The sequence below is a fragment of the Chiloscyllium plagiosum genome, chromosome 5 (genome assembly GCF_004010195.1).
Source record: "Chiloscyllium plagiosum isolate BGI_BamShark_2017 chromosome 5, ASM401019v2, whole genome shotgun sequence".
In the NCBI taxonomy this organism is placed as follows: domain Eukaryota; kingdom Metazoa; phylum Chordata; class Chondrichthyes; order Orectolobiformes; family Hemiscylliidae; genus Chiloscyllium; species Chiloscyllium plagiosum.
The window spans coordinates 4,991,411-5,016,441 of record NC_057714.1 but is presented as its reverse complement, the minus strand read 5'-3'; the positions used below and the strand labels follow the sequence as shown (position 1 = coordinate 5,016,441).

The following is a 25,031-nucleotide window of genomic DNA, read 5'->3' as shown; positions in this document are numbered from 1 at the left end:
AATATTGACTGGAAATGCTATAGTTCGAGTACCTTAGATGGGTCAGTTTTTGTCTAATGTGTGCAGCAGGGATTCCTAACACAGTGTGTAGATAGGCTAACATAAGGTGAGGTCTCATTGGATTTGGTACCCGAGCCAGGTGTTAGGTTTGAAGGTAGGTGAGCACTTTGGTGATAGTGACCACAATTTGGCTAAGTTGACTTTAACGATGGCAAGGAACAAGTATACACCACAGGTCAAGAGTTTTAGCTGGGGGAAGGGCAATTATCTTGCGATTCGGCAAGATTTAGGATGTATAAGATGGGAAAGGAAACTGCAGGGGAGGGTACAATTGAAATGTGGATCTTGTTCAAGGAACAGCTACTGCATGTCCTAGATAAGTATGTACCTGTCAGGCAGGGAGGAAGTGGTTGAGTGAGGGAGCCGTGGTTTACTAAAGAAGTTGAAGGTCTTGTCAAGAGGAAGAAGGAGACTTATGTTAGGATGAGATGTGAAGGCTCAATTAGAGTGCTTGAATGTTACAGGTTAGCCAGGAAAGCCCTAAAGAGAGAGCTAAGAAGAGCCAGAAGGGAATATGAGAAGTTGTTGGCAGGTAGGATCAAGGAAAACCCTAAAGCTTTCTATTGGTATATCAGGAATAAAAGAATGACCAGAGTAAGATTAGGGACTGTCAAGAACAGTAGTGGGAAGTTGTGTGTGGAGTCAGAGGAGATAGGGGAAGCACTGTTCACACAGGAAAAAGACAACTTTGTTGAGGAGAATACTGAGATATAGGCTACTAGACTAGACAGGATTGAGGTTCACAAGGAGGAGGTGTTAGTAATTCTGGAAAGTGTGAAAATAGTTAAGTCCCCTGGGTCAGGTGGGATTAATCCTAGGATTATCTGGGAAGTCAAAGAGGAGATTGCAGAGCCTTTCGCTTTGATCATTATGTCATTATTGTCTACAGGACTAGTACCAGAAGACTGGAGGATAGCAAATGTTCCCTTGTTCAAGGAGTAGAGACAACCCTGATAATTATGGACCAGTGAGCCTTACTTCAGTTGTGGCTAAAGTGTTGGAAAGGATTAGAAGGGATAGGATTCATAATCATCTAGAAAGAAATAATTTGATTAGGGATCATCAACATGGTTTTGTGAAAGGTAGGTTGTGTCTCATGAAACTGATTGAGTTATTTGAGAAGGTGACCAAACAGGTGGATGAGGGTAAAATGGTTGATGTGGTGTATATGGATTTCAGTAAAGCATTTGATAAGGCTCCCCACGGTTGGCTATTGCACAAAATACAGAGGCATGGGATTGAGGATGATTTAGCAGTTTGGATCAGAAATTGGCTAGCTGGAAAAAGATAGAGGGTGATGGTTGTTAGGAAATGTTCATCCTGGAGTTCAGTTACTAGTGGTGTACCGCAAGAATCTGTTTTGGGCCCACTGTTGTTTGTCATTTTAATAAATGAACTGGATGAGGGTGTAGACAAATGGGTTAGTAAATTTGCAGATGACACTAAAACTGGTGGAGTTGCAGACAGTGAGGAAGTATACTGCAGTTACAGAGGGACTTAGATAAGCTGCAGAGCTGGGCTGAGAGGTGGCAAACGGAGTTTAATACAGAAACGTTTGTGGTGATTCACTTTGGAAGGAGTATCAGGAATAAGTACTGGGCTAATGGTAAGATTCTTGGTAGTGTAGATGAGCAGAGAGATCTCACTGTCCATGTGCATTGATCCCCGAACATTGCCATCCAGGTTGATAGGGTTGTTGAGAAGGTATACGGTGTGTTAGCTTTTATTGGTAGAGGGGTTGTCATGTTGCAGCTGTATATATTTTTGGTGTGGCCAAAAATTGGAGTATTGTGTACAGCTCTGGTCGTCACATTATGGGAAGGATGTTAAAGCATTGGTAAGGGTGCAGAGGAGATTTACTAGGATGTTGCCTGGTATGGAGGGAAGGTCTTATGAGGAAAGGCTGAGGGTCTTGAGGCTGTTTTTGTTAGAGAGAAGAAGGTTAATGGGTTACTTAATAGAGACATAAAAGATGATCAGAGAATTAGATAGGGTGGACAGTGAGAGCCTTCTTCTTCGGATGGTGATGGCTAGCATGAGGGGACATAGCTTTAAACTGAGCGGTGATAGATATAGGACAGATGTCAGAGGTAGTTTCTTTACTCAGAGAGTAGTAGGGGCGTGGAATGCCCTGCCTGCAACTGTAATAGACTCGCCAACTTTAAGGGCATTTAAATAATCATGGGATACACATATGGATGAAAATGGAATAGTGTAGGTTAGAATGACTTAAGATTGGTCCGACAGTTTGGCACAACATCAATGGATGAAGGGCCTGTACTGCGCTGCAATGTTCTATGTTCTATGAACCTAGAGGATGATCCATTGAGATTAATTTTGGGCCTAATTTTGGACCAAACGATTTCCTTCACTGGTAATTATTTTGTAAATTTGGGTGGCACGGTGGCACAGTGGTTAGCACTGCTGCCTCATAGCGCCAGAGATCCGGGTTCAATTCCCCCCTCAGGCGACCGACTGTGTGGAGTTTGCACATTCTCCCCGTGTCTGCGTGGGTTTCCTCCGGGTGCTCCGGTTTCCTCCCACAGTCCAAAGATATGTCAGAGGTAGTTTCTTTACTCAGAGAGTAGTAGGGGCGTGGAATGCCCTGCCTGCAACTGTAATAGACTCGCCAACTTTAAGGGTATTTAAATAGTCATGGGATACACATATGGGTGAAAATGGAATAGTGTAGGTTAGAATGACTTAAGATTGGTCCGACAGTTTGGCACAACATCAATGGATGAAGGGCCTGTACGGCGCTGCAATGTTCTATGTTCTATGAACCTAGAGGATCATCCATTGAGATTAATTTTGGGCCTAATTTTGGACCAAAGGATTTCCTTCACTGGTAATTACTTTGTAAATGTGTGACCTATTCCTGTCTGGTCCAAGTGACCTGATCATTTCATTATAGCTATTTAAATAATAATAATGTCTCTGTGCAAAGTGCTTGCATTCCTGTGGAAGCCAATTCTATTCTCCTTTTTTCCATATCTCAGCTGGTCTGTTACTTTTGAAGGGGAGCCCATTTGTGTCACATAATGTTGCACTCACACGAGAAAAGCAACAGCAATTAATGAAGGCAACTTTTCATTATAACTGCAAGCTCAAATACCTTCCTTACAGATATGGTTGCATTGAATGAGTGCTACCACACTCATCTGAAATCGCATCTCCTACTTTAACAGTTAATTTGTAAAGCATCTGAGCATTAATACAACAAAATCGCTAACAGCAATTTCCAGTTTTTTAAATTGTTCCATTTTCGGACTATGTTATGTGCGCTGGCTTGCTTATATTCAAATTTTAGCCAATCTTTGCCCAGCTCCAGCAATGTAATGAGGTAAAGGCATAATATGTGGATGCTGGAAATCTGAAACAAACATCAAAGTTTCTGAAGAATCTCAGCAGGTCTGGCAGCACCCATGGAGGGAGGATCAGAGTAAACAGCGTTTCAAGACTACTACAACTGTTCTTCAGAACAGAGTTCAGAAGATGTCATACTATACTCAAACTGTAAACTTTGTTTTTCTCTCTCCAAAGATGCTGCCAGATGTCCTCAGCATTCTCTGTGTTTGTTTCAGACTATAATAATATATATTATTATGCAAAAACTGATCTGAGTTAATTTCCATGTGGACTTAACTGCTTTATTTAGTTTCTCAGGTTAATATATTAGCATCTTTATTTACACAATGGCAGTGCAGTGATATTCTTTGTGTGATGATAAGGCTAAACAGAATTACTGGGGAGGATCGGTGCAGGGTTCTTCCGCTCCTTCACTGGAACTTCAGTGGCGGATTAATGGAAGTGCTGGAGAAATGGCCTAAGAACAGAAAAAGCAGACTCAGCCATTTGGCCCCTTGCACCTATACCCCCATTCAATAAAATCACGGCTAATCTAATTGTGGCTTTAACAGCACTTTCCTGACTGAACCCTACGGCTCTTGACTCCCTCATTAATCAAAAATAGGTCTACATTAGCCACTGATTCTATGCCATTTCCCATGGTCCTTGCCCACACTCTGCCACAGTTAAAATGAGATCAAAAGCCCCTCACACAAAGTGCAGGTGGCTATCTCAGAGAACCATTGCTTTTTCCTTTTCGCTTGCTTTAATCGGGGTCTCAGTTGGGAATTGAGGGGTCAATTTCTATCTGTACAGCAGTCTGGATGAACTTTGCATCCTGACTATCCTGGACTAAATTTAACTCATTTTAATTTAAATTAGATATAAAATTAACACAATTAAAAGGCTAAATAAGGCCAGTGATCAGTGGCTGACTGGAATTTTTCAGTCAGCATCTCAGCCTCTGTGACAAGGAAGCAGCACTGTAGTCTGGAGTGATGAGGTGAGTTATGTAATGCAAACACTTTAAAAATGAATAAACATCTGCAGCACCTGGAAGAGTGGGCAACAAATGTTGCAGTTCACCAAGGAAGACCACTAACCAGAACTGACATCCAAGACCAACTGAAGGAGCTGCAAAATGGCTGAGTAAGATATGCCTGCATGGAGAAGCAATGGGTAGTGATAATATCATTGGAGTAGTAATCTAGCACTCTAGACTAATGTACTGGGAATGTGACTCATGTCCCACTATGGCAGATAAAGAAATGTGAATTCAATAAAGATTTGAAATTCAAAGCTGGCCTAGCATTGACAACGTAATCATTGTTAATTTCTGTAAAAACCCACCTGGTTCATTAATGTCCTTTCGGGAAAGCAATCTGCTGCCTTTGCCTGGTCTGGCCTACACATGACACCAATGTGGTTGAGTCTTAACTGTCCTCTGAAATGGCCCAGAAGCGACAAAGTTTGCGCAATTAGGCGTGGGGAATAAATGCTGGTTTTACCAGCAACAGCCAGCTTCCGTGAGCGAATGTGAAGAAAAAACTTAGATTGGCTCTCATAAGAAATAAAGCTGCTTTGTAGGACTGAAACAAAAATTACGAGTGGCAGACTGACAAGGAAGATGAGAAAATGCTGTTTTGGATTTTAGTTTCACAGTACCCAACCTTCACCTTGTCATCCTCCTTCCAGACCACTCCAAGTCGTCAAAAGAAATCAGTCAGGCTTTTTTAATTGCTTGCATGCAATAAGAATTCCAGAAAAGAAAAAGAAAAATTGGATGGCTTGGTGAGGTTAATTACTTACAGAGGAACAAGCAAAAAAATAAGGAGCAGTAGATCCTTCTCCCCTACCTGATATGTTGAAACAGGAGAAGCAGCAATGAAAGGTGTGATAGATGTCTGTGCAATCATACGATTTGTTGCAATACTGTATGGTGAAGAATAAAAACTGTAGGAAGCAAGCACAGTATTAGTTTCAAATAAAAATCCTGACAAGAACTGCAAATGCCATTATTCCCTTTCCAACTCCTATTAATGTGCTGTATTCCAGAAAAGTCAAGTCCAAATGCAAAACATTTACCTTGATTCAGTATGAAAGTTTGCAGATCAAAAGTTGGGCACTCCTAACGTCTCCAACATTAAAATGTCCATTAGATGTGATACTTAATTGTCGAGTTGCTTGCTAGAATGTGTCTCAGAGGAGGTCATTGTCCTCTCTGCTGTCTGTATATCCATGAGCATGTTCCCATGTATGTACTTATGCTTTGGGTGCTGATACACTTTGAAGTTGCCAAAATCACTGGAGGTTCCTTGCCAAACCTGATTGCACATCTATTTATTACCATGAAAATGTATCGGACTTAAACTGGATTTTCCTCATTATTGGCATCCTACCCCAAAACACTTCAGTTATGTATGGGAATATGTTTTATGTTTGGATTTGTATGAACTATTTTATCACACAAAAGCATTCGAGAGCAGTGGCCAACCATAAGAAAAGAGATGGAAATTATTACCACATTCAGTTCTTCATTCAAATGTGTGTGGTAGCTCCTCTAAGAATGTTATAAGAGATACCAATAATTTTGGAAATGCATTTTCACCAGACAGTTTACAAATGCTAGTACACTGACTAATCAAAGTAGCGTCAGACTATGGATCTTTTAATTTCAGTGTGTTCTGTATTACATTTGGAAAGGCATTGATGGAAGTAGGTGACAGTCTCAGGAGCTTCTAACACACTAATAATTTATAACAAGCCAGCACACAGCTCAGAAAATACTCACCCATTCTGCATAGCAGCGGTGGGATCATAGGTTAAAGCCATTCCAGTCTATAAAAAAGAAATTGCAATACGTATTAAATTCTTATAGAACTTCATCTTAACACCAATTGAACTATTGTTATTTATCCTGTATCTTTTAAGCAGTACCATCAATAGTCTAATTAATTTATCAATTATAGAACATACTGAATAGAGTGAATGGGAAATAAAGGGGTGAGTTGGCCACTTCACCAATTAAACTCTGACAAAAAGATCCACTGGGAACTTTCATGACCCCTAATTATTTAAGGCCTCTAAGTGGTGAATTAATAGCTACTTAAGGGCCTCAACTTGCTAACTCCACAATCCCATGCCTTGCCAACAGGCAAGAAAGGTGGCTAGTTTCCTGGAAAACCAAGGTGACCTGCCAATGGGTTGGTGGTGGGGACTGTGAATCCTGACAGGTATTTTGTTTTGTTTTAATCTTTTGCTTTGCTCTTATAGCAGCTTACATGTCCAAAGTGACACGGATGCCTGTTTACATTCCAAATATTTTTCTTGTTATAAGAAACACTAGGTCAAGAACTCTTCCTGAAGAGAGGAGTTGGAGGTATGTACAGAACTTGGAAGCATTCTAAATGGAGAGGTGGACAGCATAGAACTCAAAAGGATATGGACACTTTGTTGGAGTGCACAGGTAGTTCGCAAAAGAATGTGGAGAAGTGTGAAGTGATTCATTTTGGTTGGAAAAACATGTAAGATAATATAGGTTAAGGGGTACAATTCTAAAGAAGATGCAGGAACAGATATAAGTCTGCCTAAGTCATTAAAAGTGGCAGGACAGGTGGAGAAACAGTTGGTAAAGCAGGAGAACAAGTAGGTTATGCAGAACTTACAGTTAGGGCACCACACTTCAGCAAGGATGTGAATACTTTGGACAAAATAAAGAGGACGCTTACAAGAATGGTTCCAGGGATGACAAACTTCAGTTATGAAGACAGATTGGTGAAGTCTAGACTTTTTTTCTCAGAGAGGAGAAGCCTAAGATGAGATTTGATAGAGGTTTTTAACATCACGAGGGGGCTGGACAGAATAGATAGGGAGAAACTGTTCCCACTCGTAAAATATTGAGAATAGGAGGACATAGATTTGAAGTGATTTGCTAAAGTGTGTGAACAATCTTTTTCACAAATTGAGTGATTCCAAGTATGGAATTCATTGTCTAAAAGCATAGTGGAAGCAGGTTCAATCAAGGCAATCACGAAGGTAGGTGATAAAGTGCCTTCTTCAGCGCTGTTAGTAAGCTTGCATATACTGTAGCCCTTTATTGGGTTATAGTCTGCTGTTGTTATAATTATTACCATCTAACTGAGTGTAACTTTGTCTGGTTTCCACAGAGGCATGGTAATTAATTTTAAGGGAGCATAACACATGACAATGAAATACATGAGCTGAACAACAAGGAGCTGGCCACTTCAGTTTCGTTAAACTTACTTCAGACTGAAAGAGGATGGCAAGCCAACCATAAGAATGATTCAAGGAACAAAACATTCACATTTCACCAAAGAATTAATTAAATTAGTTTACTACCTAAACCAAGTGGACAGTGAAATAACTGGGTGAGGACTGACTTATAAGAAGGAGAATTTGAAAAGCCAGGATAGATGAAAGGCCCTTGTAAAAGCAGATTAATATCCTAGACAGAATTCCAAAGATTAGGGACCCCATAATTAAAGTCTATAAAGCATGGGCTATGGTGACCCTGCAATAGCAACCATGTTATTGACTGTTATAGAGACAAATGGTCAGACATTCATCCTGTAATTATTAACATTAATTATTTACTATTATTTCTAATAATACATGAAGAATTCCAATAATCCATTTTTTTATATTCTTCTATTCATAACATTGAGAGGTTGTTCAGCTTGTATAGATTTTCTTGGATTACAGTGTGTTACAGAATCAGTTCTATTATGCAAACAGTCTGAATTCTCATCTGCACACACGTCTGGTGTCAAAAACTTAGTTTGCAAACCTTGTGTCGAGAAGGCGGTATACATAACATGCAAGAACACCCCAGAAAATTAAATTAAATCATCATTGTCTCAGAATAATTTATTCGATTCCCTAATTATTGTGATAATGCATTAAAAAAGGGAGTGTGTGACAGTAATTGTATTAAAATTCAGGCTAGCACAAAATTTCACTTAATTTGCAACGGAGGTTTATACAACCTAAGATAATTTCCTATTTTTCACAAATTTGCAACAAGGCCAACTTTCACAGGATTCCCCTTCTGCATGTTGCAGTACCAGCAAGCTTTTCTAGTGAACAGCCTCATTCAACCTCCGTCAAGCCTCCTGAACAGCTCTCTCACACTGGCTGCGAGGAGATGAATGGCTGCTGGAAATGGTTTCCATTCCCTTACTGGTAGGAGTGCCAATGATGGCAATGCAAGTGTAGGGATCTCCCAAAGTTCCTCACAGGTTCATTTTATAGATAAACACCTCCACAAAAAAGTTTGATTTTAGTGTTCAAATGGACAAAGCACATTAAGAAAGTTCAGTCCCATCAAGGGGAAAAAAAGAGAATATCTCCTCCAGCCAAATCTCAAATTGAAACTGCTTTATAGTTGATGTCCAGGAGAAATAGGCAAGGCGAATGAAATTTTGGCCTTTAATTCAGATGGAATGGACTATGGAAACAGAGGTCTTTCTAAACCAATACAAAGCATCAATAGAAGACAGCTGAAATACTGCGAGCAGTTTTAGTCCGCTTATTGAAGGATCTTTATAATGGCATTGGAAGCGGTCCAGAGGAGGTTCCCCAGGTTGGTCCTGGGTATGGAGGGATTTTCTAATGAGAATTTGAATAGATTGGGCATGTACTCATTGGCGGTTAAAAGAATGTGAGGCAACTTTATTGAAACATACATGATTCTCATGGAGTTTGTGGAAAGGTTAATTCCCCTTGTGGGAAAGTCTAGGACCCGACGGCACAATCTCAAAATAAGGGTCCGCATTTCACAGCTGAACTCTGGTAAGCAATCACGTGTCTTTGAGCTGAGAGTATCGTCCTTACCCAGGGGGATGTCAGATCCTCTGTCTTGTGTGTAGATTCTCTACTGGTGGAGATCTCCACACTGTTGAAAGGAATCACTGGCGGACTGTATGTTAGATCAACCTACCACTCAGCAGGGCAGTACAGGATCATTTATCCTGTGGGTTTGGATGATTCCTCCTTCTCTGCGTGCTCCTCCATGTCTCATGTTCCTGCTGTAAGATTCTTTTGCTCTATACAGCATCCCATAGTAGGAATTTTCCAAGTTTGGCTACTCAATTTTTTCTTTTGTTGGTTGTGGTGTCCCTGGCTAGACCACCATTGATTGCTCATCCCTAGTTGTCCTTGAGAAGGTGGTGGTGAGCCTTCTCGAACAGCTGCGGTACCCCATTTGGAAGGCAATTCTAGGATCTTGACCCAGCGACATTGAAGGAATATTGACATATTTCCGAGCCAGGATGGTGAGTGGTTTTGGAGAAAAATTTGCAGGTGGTGATGTTGTTCCAAGCATCTTTTGTCCTTGTCCTTCTAGATGGAAGTGGTTGTATGTTTGGAAGGTGCTATCTAGTTTCAGCCTTTCTAATACTTAACTTGGAGGAGATTACTGTTTATCCAATTCTGAGAGCTGGCTGATAACTTAGCAACAGTGAAGGAACCAGGAGAGGTTGTGGTGTAGTAGAGTTGGCTACTGTCAGTATAAATACAAAAACAGATGCTGTGTTGCAGACAACTTTGCTTTAGGGAAGTATGTAGATGGGGAATAGGATAGGGGCGGTGATAAATAAGGGTAGATCCTTATTTGGACACCACATGTAATGGTGTAGAAGTGGTGAGAGAAGCCATTTACCAGTTCAATCTAGTTCCTCTTAGATAGTTAAGAATAGAAACAGGTACGTTCAGTACTACCCAGCTGGATGATGGTGGAGATGCATTGCAAGAGTCAATTCTATCAAAGGCTGTTGACAGATCTTGAAGGACATGGAAGGATGGTTTACCAATTTGTCTTTGTAATATTACATGTCATTTATGTGCGAATTATTTAATTAAGAAATATTACAGAATTATTTCAGAAATATAGCAGAGGTAGAAAGCCGTTTGGATGGACTCAAACAAGAGTTTGAGAAAGACACAAATGTATTTTGGAAACAACAACACATTTGAGCACTTTTTCAGGGAAGGGGATGCAGTGGTTGGCAAGGGCAATGGTTCAAGAGTTTTTTTTTTGAGGAGTGAAAACGGGAAGCTTGGTACCTGGAGCAAGAGAACCATGAACATATTAACACAAGGAGACGGAAGGGAATTGGGGTGGTCAGCAGTTTTGTGTGAATAAGATTGTCAGAGCAGGTGGTGGACAGAATGGGCAGGTGGGCAGAGAGGAGACAAACTGGATGGCAGTGTGAGGTTCCTACTGCCCCTGGGGCAGGGCAGAGGTTTAAAGAAATTTTTGTCCAGCACTCTACTGGAGGGAAGTGGCAGAAAGAACTGATTAGAAGGATTTATTCTGAGTGACAAAGAAACCTAGGAGTTTGTAGCATTTACTGTCAGGATGGGAGTGTTAATCAAGATGCAGGTATTAATTGGGTTGGAGGTGTTAAACAGGATGGAAGGGTTAATCAGGATGCAAGGGTGTTAGTCGGGATGAAGCTGTTAATGGGGATGGATGTGTTAACTGGGAATGGAAGGAGTGTTATTCATGATGGATATGCTAATTAGCATGGAGATGGAGAGGTTAACTGGGATAGGCGTTTTAATGGAGATGAAGGTGTTAATCGGGATGGGGTTGTTAATCAGGCTGGAGTTGTTAAAAGTCTGAGAAAGCAGTGATCAATCTTTATACAAGCTACGTCTTGAAATCTATACATAGCTCTTATCTTCAAGATATTTAAATGTCGAAGGCATTGCAGAGAAAAGTCATGAAGCAAATTACAACTACCAGGGGTTTGCTTTATGAAGGAAAGACCCGGAGGAACTTGGGCTTTTTAACTAGAAGGAGATGTTCAAGAAATTATGTGCAACAGGCAGACTAAGCTGTAAAGAACATAGCAAACATTAATCTGGAACATTACTGTAAAATACTGGAGCAGAACCTGAGGACTCGTTCAAATTAATACAACAGAATATGAACACCATCACAGAACTCTTCTTTCTCAAAAAGTGAACACGTGGAATATTGGTTAAAATAAGAGACAAAAATTGATGAAACAACTGCTTATCACATTTTAACAGGAGAAGGTTAGACACTCTCAGGACAGGTTAATTAAAATGGGCTGAATGGATTTCCTCACATGTAATTATTTTCTAATATTGTAAACTGGTCTAATTTTATCGCTCAAACTGTGAGGCATAATGAGAAAGGTTTTGGAAATATTCAGTGAAATGAGACACTACTGTACCCTAAGAATCCTGATGAATACAAGGCCCAATAATCGGTTCTGCAGCATGGATGGGAGTTGGGAGTCAGGATGCTGATGAATCCCTGACATTATGCTTGGTTTGGAGTTTCAGGGGTCTCGCCCAGCTATGACTGCCTTCCAGACAGGAAGGCTGGAGGTGCTGCTTCCCTTGGAGCAGGGCAGGTTGGTGGTAGTATTTCCACTACCAACCCTCCAATCCATACCCTCCCCACCCAAACAATCACACGACCCTCTTAGTTCCAATTTTGCCTGGAGCAAACTTTCAAAGCACGCCAGAGGATAAAGAAAATGAAAAGAACTCTTCCAGAAAGGTCAAGTGACAAATGGGGAAGACTATCTGTACCCGACATTATGCCAACAAGTGGAGTAATAGGCTCAGGCACATTGGTCTAGGGAACTGCCTCCACAGAATCTGGGTCAGCAGGGAAAATGCTAGAGTCCATTATAAAATATTAATTAGCAGAGCACTTGGAAATTAGTAATAGGATGGGATAGTCAGCATGGATTTACAAAAGGAAAGTCATGCTTGACAAATCTATTTGAATTTTTTGAGGATGTAATTAGTAGAGGTGATAAGGCAGGACCAGTTGATGTGGTTTATTTGGACATTCAAAAGGCATTCAATCAGGTCCCACACTGAGATCAGCAAATAAAATTAAAGTGGAAGGGACTGGGAGTAGTGTACTGACACAAATAGAGGACTGGCTGGTATACAGAAAACAGAGTAGGAATAAACGGGTCATTTTCTGAGTGGCAGCCAGTGATCAGTGGAGTACTGCAGGGATCACTGTTTGGATCCCAGCTATTCATAATATATATTCATGAATTAGATGTGGGAATTAAATGTAACATTTTCAAATTTGCAGATGACACAAAGCTGGGTGGGAGGGGATGTGAGCAGGATACTTCATTGTGATTTGGGCAAGTTGCACGAGTGGAGAAGTGCATGGCAGATACACTACAACATAGATAAACGTGAGGTTATCCACTTTGGTAGCAAAAACAGGAAGGTAGACTATTATATGAATGGTGGTGGATTGGGAAAGAGTGAAGTCCAATGAGACTTGGGGGTCTTTGTATCCTAGTTGCTGAAAGGAAGCATGCTGGTGCAGCAGGCAGTGAAGGAGATAAAACATATGTGCACCATATTGAGCATAGGAGCAGGATAACTTGATGCAATTGTACAGAGCCTTGGTGAGACCACCCCCAATATACTGTGTGCAGTTTTAGTCTCCTTATCTGAAGAACAATGTTCTGGCAATGGAGGGAGTGCAAGAAAGGTTTAACAGACTAATTCCTTGGATAGCAGGTGTATCTATGAGGAGACTCTAGATTGCCTAGGAATACACTCACTGGAATTCAGAAGAATAAGGAGGGATCTCATAGAAACCTGTCAAATTCTAACAGGACTAGATAAAGTGCAGGAAGGATGATCCTCATGACTTGGGAATCTGTGCATCCTTGGGATCTGTGCAATTGCACTGATGCTTGCAAATTCAGCTGTGGTTCAGCTGTTTTGTGGTTTTAGGAATTGCAGAGGCATGGAACGGGGTGAGAGAAGGGTCACTGTTGGTGATGGTTCACTGCTCTTCCTAGACCAATAACATTAAACAAGGACATGTCTCAAATTGTTGGCCATGAGGAAGAGCTTTAACTATTGCACAATGGTATCAGTCCCAGCTTCTTCATTCCTGCCACTCAATGCGTTAGGCAAGCTTGTCCTGGGTGGACTTCACAAAATGATCTGCAATTTCTGAATCCTCACTCCAGTTCAGCTCTTTTATATACCATCCCGTCTTGCTAGCCGAGAAGGTGACTTTAGATATAATTTTGAGAAGCACGTACAGAGAAAAGTGTTTACCTAACCTGACATCCATGTTGAAACTCAATACAATTCATGAAGGCAGGATGTCCAACAGGATTTGATGTGCAACTCTATGATGTGTGCAAGAATGCTACATTGCTGAATGACCATGCATATTGAGAATTTAAAACACTATAAGGTCGTGTGAGATTTTCAGGGGTTTGCAGGGCAAGATAACAAGTTCTCAGCACATGCTTTATATAACGTACACTTGAGACAAATGTTTGAATCTGCTGGGGTGAAACGCCTTGGTAATTTTCCTCTAGCCTTCAAACATCTGCTGCATTTGCAGCCTCTAAACTTTGCAGACAGCAATCACCCTGTCAGCTATCTCCGGTGAGGCATTTCAAATGATTTTTCTTGAGTTTGGGTGCCCTTGAATGCCAACCTCATTGCATTTATCAATCTCTCAAAAGCCTAATTGATAAATGGACCCATCACTATTGTATTCAGTAATATTTGAAAATAGCCAAAGTTCACTGCACCTAGTCCACTGCTGTGAAATAAGGCAGCTTGCATTTATACTCTGTAAATAACATCTTACCTGCTGTATATGTCAAAAAATAACAAGGGCTTGTAAGCAAGATATTGTTATAATCATGGACAATTTAAAATATCACATGATATCAATCAAATTAGTAAAGATAGCCTTGAGGATGAACTCACTGACTGTATTAGAGACAATTTCTCAATAATACAGTCTGGTACCAATTATTCAACTAGCTATTTTGGATCAGCCAAGGAATAGGAGAAATTGAAGATCTCATGGTAATGCACATAGCATCCTTTAGTTGAAAGTAATCATTGCACAATACAACTTCACATTTAGTTTGAGATCAAGAAACCCAGATCTGAAACGAGTGACAAAGTCAAATTAAGTCAGTTTCAAAGATACACGGACAGGGTTTGTTACAGTGGAGTGGAGAAATAGGTTAGAAGCTAAGTGATACAGAAGCAGTGGCAGATGTTCAGGGAGATATTTCAAATTATGCTGAAGAAAGATTTATCTCATTGAAAGGGAAAGACTCCATTAGATAGCTTTGAAACCAAAACAGAAATTGCTGGGGATACTCAGCAGGTCTGGCAGCATCTGTGGTGAGAAAGCAGAGTTAATGTTTCCCTTCATCAGAACTGATTCGGATGATATTGGTGATACTGGGATAATGCATTGGCATGGACTGGCTAACCAATAGGTAGCTTTGAGTCAGTATAAATGGTTAGTTTTCAGATGGGTACACTATAACTAATGGAGTTTTACTGGGATTAGTGTTACTTACAATCGATATGAATGATTTGGATGAGGGGTTAGATTACAAAAGTAGGGAAGTCTTGCTCCTATTGTTCACAGCATCGGCGAGCCCTGAACTAGTGTAAAAGTGACACTGATGGTCTCCTGACCGAAGGATGGATATATCTGCAATGGCTGAAATTCGATAAAGGCTGGTTGATTCTTGAGGTGGAGAAGCTGTCTCATGAGAAAAGGATGAGCAAATTAGACCTATATTTGTTGGAGTTGTGACCTGATTGAGACATATAAAAGTCCAAGGGGGGCTTGGCAGGCTAGATTCGAAGAGGATGCTTCCTCAGAGAGGGGACACCAGTTCAAAATCAAAAGATCGCCCATGTCAAATGGGTATGATGAAGGATTTCTTCTATCAGATAGCTGTCAGTCCGTAAAGTTCTCAACCCAGAGAGAGTAGTGAGGGGATGGATCAATGATTATATTTAAAGCTGAATAAGACAGATTTGGATCTACAAGGGACTTAAGAGTTATGGGGCAGTCAGGAAAGTGAAGGTTACAAATATATCAACCATGATCTTACTAACTCGTGGACTGGTTACATTGGCTGGAATACAAACATATAAAATCGGAGCAGCAGGAGAACATTCTGTCCTCGAGTCTACTCCACCATTCGACAAGATCATGGCTGACCTGTTTGTTGTTTTAATTCCATCTTCATCCAATAGCCTCTGCTTCTGTATTAATAATATTCAATGGCAATGCTTCCATCACCTTCAGAGATAGAGATGCACAACCCTCTGAGATAAATCAATTCCTCTTCATCACATTTCAAATGTTAAAACAGTGCCCCCTAGTTCTGGACTCATGAAACAAGAGGGAACATCAGTTCTAAAGAAGGGTCACTGGACTCGAAACATTAACTCTGCTTTGACTCTCCACAGATGCTGTCAGACCTGTTGAGCTTTTCCTGCAATTTCTCTTTTTGTCCACGTCCATCCTGTCAAGACCTTAAAGGTTTTACACACTTCAATTAAGTCAACCCACATTCACTTAAACTTCAAGGAAAGCATAAGCTCATAAAACAACTCACTCATTCCAGTATCAATCTGGTAATCCTGATCTAAATGACTGCCAACAGGTACATTTCCTTTCTCAAAAACAGAGACCAAATTTGTGCACAGATTTCAAGATCTGGTTTTGCCATTACCATGTATAACTGAAGCACGACATCCTTACTTTTAGTAATACACCCACTCCAACCTCTGACTCTCGCAAAGCGCAGCCCTCTACTCCCTCTGCTCCAACCCTAACCTTACCATTAAACCAGGGGGGCGACATGGGGGGGGGAGGTGCACAATGGTAGGTTGGTGCTCCGACCTGTACACAGCTGAAGCCAAGTGCCAACTCATGGATACCTCCTCCTACTGCCCCCTCAACCACGACCTCATCTCCCATCACCAAACCAAGATGTCCCAGACCATCCACAACCTGCTTGTTCCTGCCCCACCGAACCTATCTCCTCATATCGCGACACCATCCTTTCACCCTTGGTCCAGGATCTCCACCTCCTCCATGACTTTCATTTCCCTGGCCCTATCACCTCATCTTCACCATGGACATTAGGACCCTGTACACATCCACTGCCATGGCGAAGGGTCCAAGCCCTCCATTTCTTCCTTTCCCACCAACCCAACCAGTACTCCTCCACTGACACACTCGTTCGATTGGTAGAACTGGTCCTCACCCTCGCCAACTTCTCCTTTGAATCCTCCCACTTCCTTCCATGGTGTAGCCATGGACACCGACACGGGCCCCAGCTATGCCTGCCTCTTTGTCGGGTACGTGGAATAGTCCATCTTCCACAGCTACACTGGCACCATTCTCTACCTTTTCCTCCGCTACATTGAGGACTATATCGGTGTTACCTCGTGCTCCCAGAAGGAGTTTGACCAGTTCATCAACTTCACAAACACCTTCCACCCTGAACTCAAATTCACCTGGACCATGTCAGACACCTGCCTCCCCTTCCTGGACCTCTCTGTCTCCATTTCCAGTGACCAACTCAACTCGGACATCTACTTCAAACCCACTGACACCCACAGCTACCTGGACTACACTTCCTCCCAACCCCTCTCCTGTAAAAATGTGATCCTTTACTCCCAATTCCTTCTTCTCCACCATAACTGCTTCCAGGATGAGCAATTCCACTTCAGGACATCCTAGATGACCTCCTATCTCAAGGACTACAATTTCCCCTCCCACGTAATGAACAATGCCCTCCAGCGCATCTCTTTCAATTCCCACATCTCCACCCTTGGGAGTCATGAGTTCCCCTTCACCTGAGGCAGCAGTGCTGATATTGAAATGGTAACTCCAGTAGGTCAGCCCTGGAATTGGGTTAAATGATGTGGATGAAGGAATAGAACTCTGAAGTCCATTACTGCCTACATCAGAATCTGCCAATTGATTGTGGAGAAAACCATTGCTCTTCTCTCACAACCCCTCTCCACTGTCATAACTCTTCACCCACTTTGAGGGAGCATCTCTGGAACACAAGCACCAAACAATCCCACCACTGTATGGTCGACCACTTCAACACCGACTCCCACTCCCCCAAGGACATGCAAGTCCTGGGCACGTACCACTGCCAAATCCAGGACACTCAAGACCTGGAGGAAAAATGCCTCAGCGCCCACTATATGACCCTCCAACCATACAACATCAGTGTTGACTTCACCAGTTTCCTCATCTCCCCTCCCCACTCCTCATCCCAGCTCCAACCCTCCACCTTGGCATCACCCTCTTGAACTGTCCCATCTGTCCATCTTCCTTCCCACCTATGTGCTCCTCCCTCACCTCCGACCTATCACCATTATCCCCCACCTGCATCTACCTATCGCTCTCCGAGTTTCCTCAGACCCACGCCACCCCACTATTTATCTCTCAGCCTCCTTCTACCCCCCACTTTCCTGATGATGGCCTTATGCCCGAAACATTGACTCTCCTGCTCTTCAGATGCTGCCTGACCCATTGTACTTTTCCAGCACCACATTTTTTGATTCTGACTCTCCAGCATCTGCAGTCCTCACTTTCTCCTTACTTTTATGTTTAATTCCTTTCATAATAAAGAATAGCATCCCATGAGCCTTCTTAAACACTCACGCTAACTTCTTGTCACTCATGCACTAGAATACTTAGATCCCTCTATATCTCTGAATTCCACCGTCGTTATCCATTTAAGTAACATTCTGCTGATTAATTCTCCTTTCAAAGCAAACAACTTCACATTTTCCCACATTATATGCCACTTGCCAGATTTTTGCCCACTTGCTCACTTAATCTATTCAAGTCCACCCACAGACTATTTATGTCTACTTCACAACATCTTCCCTATCTATCATCCCCTGCCTTGCTCCCCTCACCGAATTCATTGATGGAAATTTTAAAAAGTTGCGACCCCCAACATAGACCTCTGAGGAATTCTAGACCTCAATTTGTCAGTCAGACAAAAACCCATTTATACATACTTTCTGTATTCAGCCAGCCAGTCAATCTAATATCCATGCTAATATGTTGCTCTGACACCAAGCTCTTTTATTTTCCATAATATCCATTGATGTGGCACCTTATCAAATGCCTTCTAGAAATCTAAGTACAATATGTCTACAGGCTCCCCTTTATCTGCAGCACATTTTACTCTTTCAAAGAACTCTAATAAATTGGATAAACATAATTTCCCTTTCACAAAACCACGTAGGTACTTCCTGATTATCTTGAGATTTTGAGTGCTCAGCTATCACCTCTATGATGACCAGTTCTAACACCTTCCTTACAGCAGACATCAAGCTAACTGGTCTGTAGTTTCCTATTCTCTGCCTCCTCTCCTTTTTGAATAGACAAGTTATATTTGGTACCTTCCAGTCTAATGGAATCTTAGCCAAATCAAAGGAACTTTGGAAAATTGACACTGAAGAATGTACTACCTTAATAGGCATTTCTTTAAAGACCCTTGAATCAAGTCCACCAACACCAGGGTGTAGCTCTATCATTGTGTAGCTCTATCTGTCAACGTGTAGCTCTATCAGTTTTCTTCCCCACTCACTGTAATGTTTCTAAGTCCCTCTCTCTGCCAGCTCTTGTTTTAACAGCTGTCACTGGGATTTTGTTTCTATTCTCTATTGTGAAGACAGAAGCGAAATATTTATTCATCCACCATTTCCTTATTATCCACTATTAACTACCCATTCTCACTCTTACATCTGCCTTCTCCTGCTCCTATTTCTTTTGTTTTTAAGTACCAAAGTGTTTTAGAGCCTATTGAGTTTGAAGTTTAGTCACTTTTAGCATGTAGTGACAGCCAATTCACATGCATCAAGATCCACAAACAGAAATCAAATAATGACCAGCTAATCTACTTCAGTGTTGTTAGTTGTAGAGTGAATATTGACCAGGACACTTGTAAGCTCTTCTTTGATATCAGAGAATCTCTGCAAAATTGAAGCAGGCCATACAGCCCATCCAGTCCACACCAATCCTCCAAAAAGCATCCCACCCAGACCCATACCCATAACTCCCCCACCGGTATCCTTGTAACCCTACATTTGCCATGGCTAACCAACTTATCCCTGGACAATGTGTGCAATTTAGCTTGACCAATCTACCTAACTTGGCACATCTTGTGGGAGGAAACCTGAGCAACCGGAGGTAACCCAAGCAGATCCGGGGTGAATGTGCAAATTCCACACAGTCGGTCACTTGAGACTAGAATCTAATCCGGGTCATTGGTGCAGTGAGGCAGCAGTGCTAACCACTGAGCCACCGTGCTGCCCTACATATATTGTCATGGGCCTCTCCATTGTGCAGACAGGCATGAGTTTGAAGATGGCACATCTGCCAGAGATCTCTGAACACGGAATTGGGTTTTTAGCTAAGAATTGGTAATTGGATTTCTGAAATGTGACTGGAACCCATAACCTTCAGGCTCAGGTGAAATCATGGGTAATAATTGGAAGAATGCCATGGAGCATGATACATAGTCATAATAACTATTCTGCAATACACCAATTATTTGTTTAATGAATGTTTCTTTCTCCATCATTTTAAAATGATGATGAATCACCATTGAAATTTGTAAGTCAATATAAACATTGTCAAAATCTTTACAAATACCCAGACTGAGTATTGTAATTTATATTAAAATTGACAAATTATCTTTTTTACATATTCCCTAAACAGTGCCTATTGCAATTTGAGTACTTTATTTCAGATTGATTGGAGTTCAACATTCTATCAACATCCAGTGGGTGTGCATGTGAGAGGCAACAAAAAAACCTGTGCAAAGCCTTGCTTGATATTCAATTGCAACCAGTTTTGTAAAAATTAGAGGGAAAAGGTTTCGTCTTTTATTTAAATTGAAATTGTTACTCAAAGTTCCTGCAAGGGTTTCCTAAGCAGAATCCATTCAATTAATCTGGCAGAAACCCCTTTTAAAGTACTGCAAACAACATCATATTTTATCCTGAAAATTCACTTTGGCCAGTCATCACTGACATTGAGTGGGAGTGCGGCATGTTGTTCACAGCAACACTGCGATGACAAGCTTCCAGAAGGTTTGAAGTGTATTTTTTACCCAATTACTGAATCCTAAAATATTCTGAATGCAGTATAATCAGAATACCTTTAAGCATCCGGTTCTGGGCATTGTTTAAAAAATAAATTAGCTGCTACCACTTGGGATATAAGAAGCTGCCAGGCGGGATCATCATCCTGCCAGTGTAGAGATAGTCTGTCAAAAAAAACACAACTAGTTTGCAATCTTTTTACTCCTTCCTTTGCTAACTGGGTTTCTGCAATTAGGCAAAAGGGAACAGTTGTAACATGTGTTGTGCCTTTATGATTTTGGATTTTGCATTGGTTCTATGCAATGTTGTGGATTCACACCTTTTGGCTCAGCACATCAACTCTGTTCAGAACATGATCGATTGTTTGAGAAGCTGCCAAAGAGTAGGATGGCAAGCACATCATGTGCTGGACTATAAAGTGGTACTGCTTCAGCAGAGGCCATATTATGGTCTGCTGCTTCATCATTACTGTAGGTTGTACATCCATTCAATGCGGCAACTTTTTTTTAAAAAATGCACTGAATAATGTTGTATACAGTGTAGAATGATGGAAATGTTAAAAACAAATGGAGGTGGCTTTTCAACAATCGAATACATATTGTTTGATGTTAGAGATCCGTGTAATTAGCGTTTTTAAACCAGACATATTATCCTGCCATGTTGAATAGAAGTCCCAAATTAATACCTTATGATCATCAACATATATCCTTCATAAATAGTTAATAATGTTGAAGACTGAAGCACCACCTCAGATTTTAGGAAGCAGTTTTTTATCCAAAGGATATTGGAAATTTGGAACTCATTCCCCAAAAGGCAACAGATACAGAGAATCAACTGAAATTTTCAAAGTTGGATTCAGAGATTCTTCTTGGGTTGGGTGAGCAAGGGGATATGGAATAAAGACATGACATGGAGATGGGCTACAGATTAGACACAATCCATTTGAATGACTGAACAGATTTGAGATTCCAAATGGCCTCCTCTATCCCAACAGAGATATGTGTTAGAACACACCATCTAGGGAGATGTTGTCTGCCTCTCTGGCAGAAAGAAATTACAATCATGTGAAGGAGGAAAAACCAAGTACTAAAAAAATGTACAGCTACCACATGAAAATCTCAGCTTTTTAAAGCTATTATGAATGTATTGTTTTTCATATTGTTCCAGTAAACAATACCAAATTGCCAATCCTCCACTATCCCCTCAGAAATAAATTTCTGTGCTCATGACAATCTTTGAGGACGATTATTGACAGTCTCTTTAAGAGAAAGATCAAACTGAGTTGCATACAATAGGTTATTTTGTGAAATCTGTTTATATATTTTGTTTTGGCAAAGATTCTCAGAACAATGGTCAACAGCCACTTTGCAGGCTAACCATATTATCTTGTCCTTAAAGTGCATGTGCCTCAGATTAAAAAATTACAAGCATTCCTCAACAGCTCTCCCTATACTCCCACATCACGGAACCACAGCTTGAACCTTGGTTTCAGACACAGGCTAAAATGAGCACACCCAAGCAAGTTGTGTAAGACAAGCTCCACTAGATGGCACCAACTTAAATGATTCTGTTGCAGTAACTGAAGCCCTTGCAACGTGTACGCAGTGCTGTTTAAAACTGGAGAAACATACTTTAAAACTTAATCAAGTAGCCACAGAAACCAGATGGCTTCAGGTTCAATCTCTGGTCATTGAGGATAGCAGAATGAAGGCTAAAATGGCTAAAGTTGCCTCTGGGCTTGGGAAAGGAGAAATATCAGCAAGATTCCTGTTCCTGGTCTTTCTTCATCAACTTCTATTGGAAAATAGATACAGTGGACATTACACAAGAACAGAGTTGGGTATTGTTCTGATGTCTCATGGTCAAACATCCTGTTGACATATGTTGATACATATAAAGAAAGTTGGAATGTTATAAAGAATATTGATAAAATTGGTGGTTAACAATGCATTTTAAGAACACATTTGTGATCAACTGGAACCAGATGAAGTTTGCTAAAATATATTTCAGTTAGGAATCTTAACAGTTACCAGAGATAAGAACTGTGCTTCATCCCCATGAACTGGACTCAAAATGAAGGTGTGAAGCAAAGAACACAGTGGAACCCCTTGCATGTGGGAAGATACAAAAATATACTTAACTCCAATGCAGAGTACTGTTCAGAATTGATGTTGGGTGAATACAAAATGAGTTGTCTTATTTCAGGCCATAGAAAATAGTGACTTCATTTCAACAATGAAAGACATGTTTTATCGCTGGTTATTTTGGGAAGTAAAAATATTTTAAAAGTCTTTACTCTTTGAGAATGAGCATTTGGAAAACTTCTGTTGCTTGTTCATGAGCAGACAGGCATAATATAAATGATGGCTGAAGACAAAATAGCATCATTGGCTTGCAACACCATCTTGCCTTAAAAGAAATTTGGTCATTTGGTTCTTGTTCCTGTCCTTATGTGTTTCTTTTAAATGAAAGTCCCCAAAGGCAGCATCTTTAATTTTTCCATGGCAGGAAGATAAACCGAGGTCAAAGAAAAATCTTAATTTTATTCTGTGCAAAATGTATCCTTCAGGATGATCAATATTGGAGATGATTATAATGTACAGAATGGGTGTTCCAAGCACGGGAAAATGTTGCAACTTACTGCAATTTTGTTATCAAAATGACAATCCAGTTCAGAAGGATGTTCTGAAACTTAAAAGGGTTCAGAAAAGATTTAGAAAGATGTTGCCAGGGTTGGAAGATTTGAGCTACAGGGAGAGGTTGAATAGGCTGGAGCTGTTTTCCCTGGAGTGTCGAAGGCTGAGGGGGGACCTTATAGTGGTTTGTAAAATCATGAGGGGCATGGGTAGGATAAATAGGTAAAGTATTTTCCCTGGATGGGGGAATCCAAAACTAGAGGACATAGGTTTAGGGGGAGAGGGGAAAGACACAAAGGAGACCTGAGAGCCAACTTATTTAAGCAGAGGGTGGTGAGTATATGGAATGATCTGCCAGAGGAAGTGGTGGAGGCTAGTACAATTGCAATATTTAAAAGGTATCTGGATGGGTATACAAATAGGAAGGATTTAGAGGGATATGAACCAAGTGCTGGCAAATGGGACTAGATTAGGTTGGGATATCTGGTCAGCATGGACAAGTTAGACCAAAGGATCTGTTTCCGTGCTGTACATCTCTATGACTCTTAAATCTGATGTACCTGGTCAGTTAGCTCAGTGTCCCCCTTTTCACTCTCAAGCAGAATAGCAAAAGCTGATTGTCATCAAGGACAATAGCTGGAAAGTGAATTTGCACAGTGATTCTCATGGGTTTTAATTTATCAGTGTTGATAACAGAATCCCAGAAATGGTTCAGTCAAGAGTCTAATTATTAGCGTGCTGGATTAGCTGCTGCTTTCCCTTATTTGTACATTTATCATTAGAAATATTCCTTGAGCCAGTCTGAGGAGGGTAACACAGCTGAAGAATTTCCCAGACCTTCCATATTCTTGTTTCTCAGAAATTCAGACTTAGACAATAACTCACCTCTCCTTCTCTGGGCCACGGCCTTCCATTTTGCGTATATTTGCTTTGATTCTGTCTTTTCTTCTGCCCTCCATCAGCAAATTTGCACAGCAAAGGCTCACTGGGGGCTGCAAAGGCAAACAGCCAAGGCCACATTAGCAACAGAGAAGTGATTATATCAGCAAAAGTACTTTTTTGTGTGTGTGTGTGTTGCTGAATTTGTTTGAAGTACAACTTGTTAAAACATAATCTGAGCCTCTTCCTGTTAGGTGCCAACAGCAGTGTGTGCTGCTTAAACTTCAAAACACTGGCAAGGAGTACAAGAACTCAGATTATTCCACACCCGCAATTGGCAGATTCCAGCACATATTAAAAAGATAAGGTGCCCCATAGGCCAGACAAGGGTTACCCACCTGTGTTTCTGGATAAAGCCCTTATCTGCTGGCGTTACCAGATGTATTGTATGAAAACACATCCAATGTCTTTGAGCAATACCACTTCCTACACACTTTCAAGTTGTATTGCTCTTTCACAACAGGAATATTCTGAGTTCAAGATTATTCAGCCATCTGTAGGAAACAGTTTATTCTTTTTTCTCCCTCCTCATTGTCATAGGATGATAAATCGTATTTTCTAAAATAGCTTTATGTCCGCAAATTCAAAGAGTGTTTGGCTCTGAACTTTTCTAACATCTTCATGAAGCTGAAAGTCTTAATCATTCATCTACCTGAAACTGTGAATCATGAATATTTTTTCGAACAACGTTGAAAATCACGCAATGTCTTAGAAACACAACAGCCTTTTCCTCTCTGTTTTATAAATTAGCATACGGACTCAATTGCTGGTGACTAATTTGGCTGTCTAAATTGTAAACTCCACCAAAGCACTCTGTAAAACAGTGAAATACCGCAGATAATTCCACTTTGGGAACATGTGTCTTTCCTCCATTTGTTTACAAATACACCGCAATTATTTGAATCACTTCAAAGCGTACCACTTAAGGGCAGCAAGTCAATATCAGAATTACTGGTCCTGACCCTGCACAGGCCTGGGGGTTGGATGGAGAGCAGTCACAATCCATGACCTTCCCTGTTGGACGTGCCCAATTAGTAGCAGTGGACGTTTATGGAGGTGGCACCCTGAAAATGT

At 40.9% G+C, this 25,031-nt stretch overlaps 1 protein-coding gene across 2 annotated transcripts in view; it reads right to left on the bottom strand.

Annotated features, from left to right (window-relative positions):
- Positions 1–25,031, bottom strand: part of LOC122549671 (RNA-binding motif, single-stranded-interacting protein 3-like) — a 1,362,397-nt gene that overhangs the window by 78,337 nt on the left and 1,259,029 nt on the right. For both annotated transcript variants that reach the window (XM_043689502.1, XM_043689500.1), the window contains exons 9-11: positions 23,904–24,010; positions 6,200–6,246; positions 5,265–5,361 (exon numbers count right to left, since the gene is read on the bottom strand). In XM_043689502.1, coding sequence (XP_043545437.1) covers positions 5,265–5,361; positions 6,200–6,246; positions 23,904–24,010 — 251 coding nt within the window. The remainder of the gene's footprint in view (positions 1–5,264; positions 5,362–6,199; positions 6,247–23,903; positions 24,011–25,031) is intronic.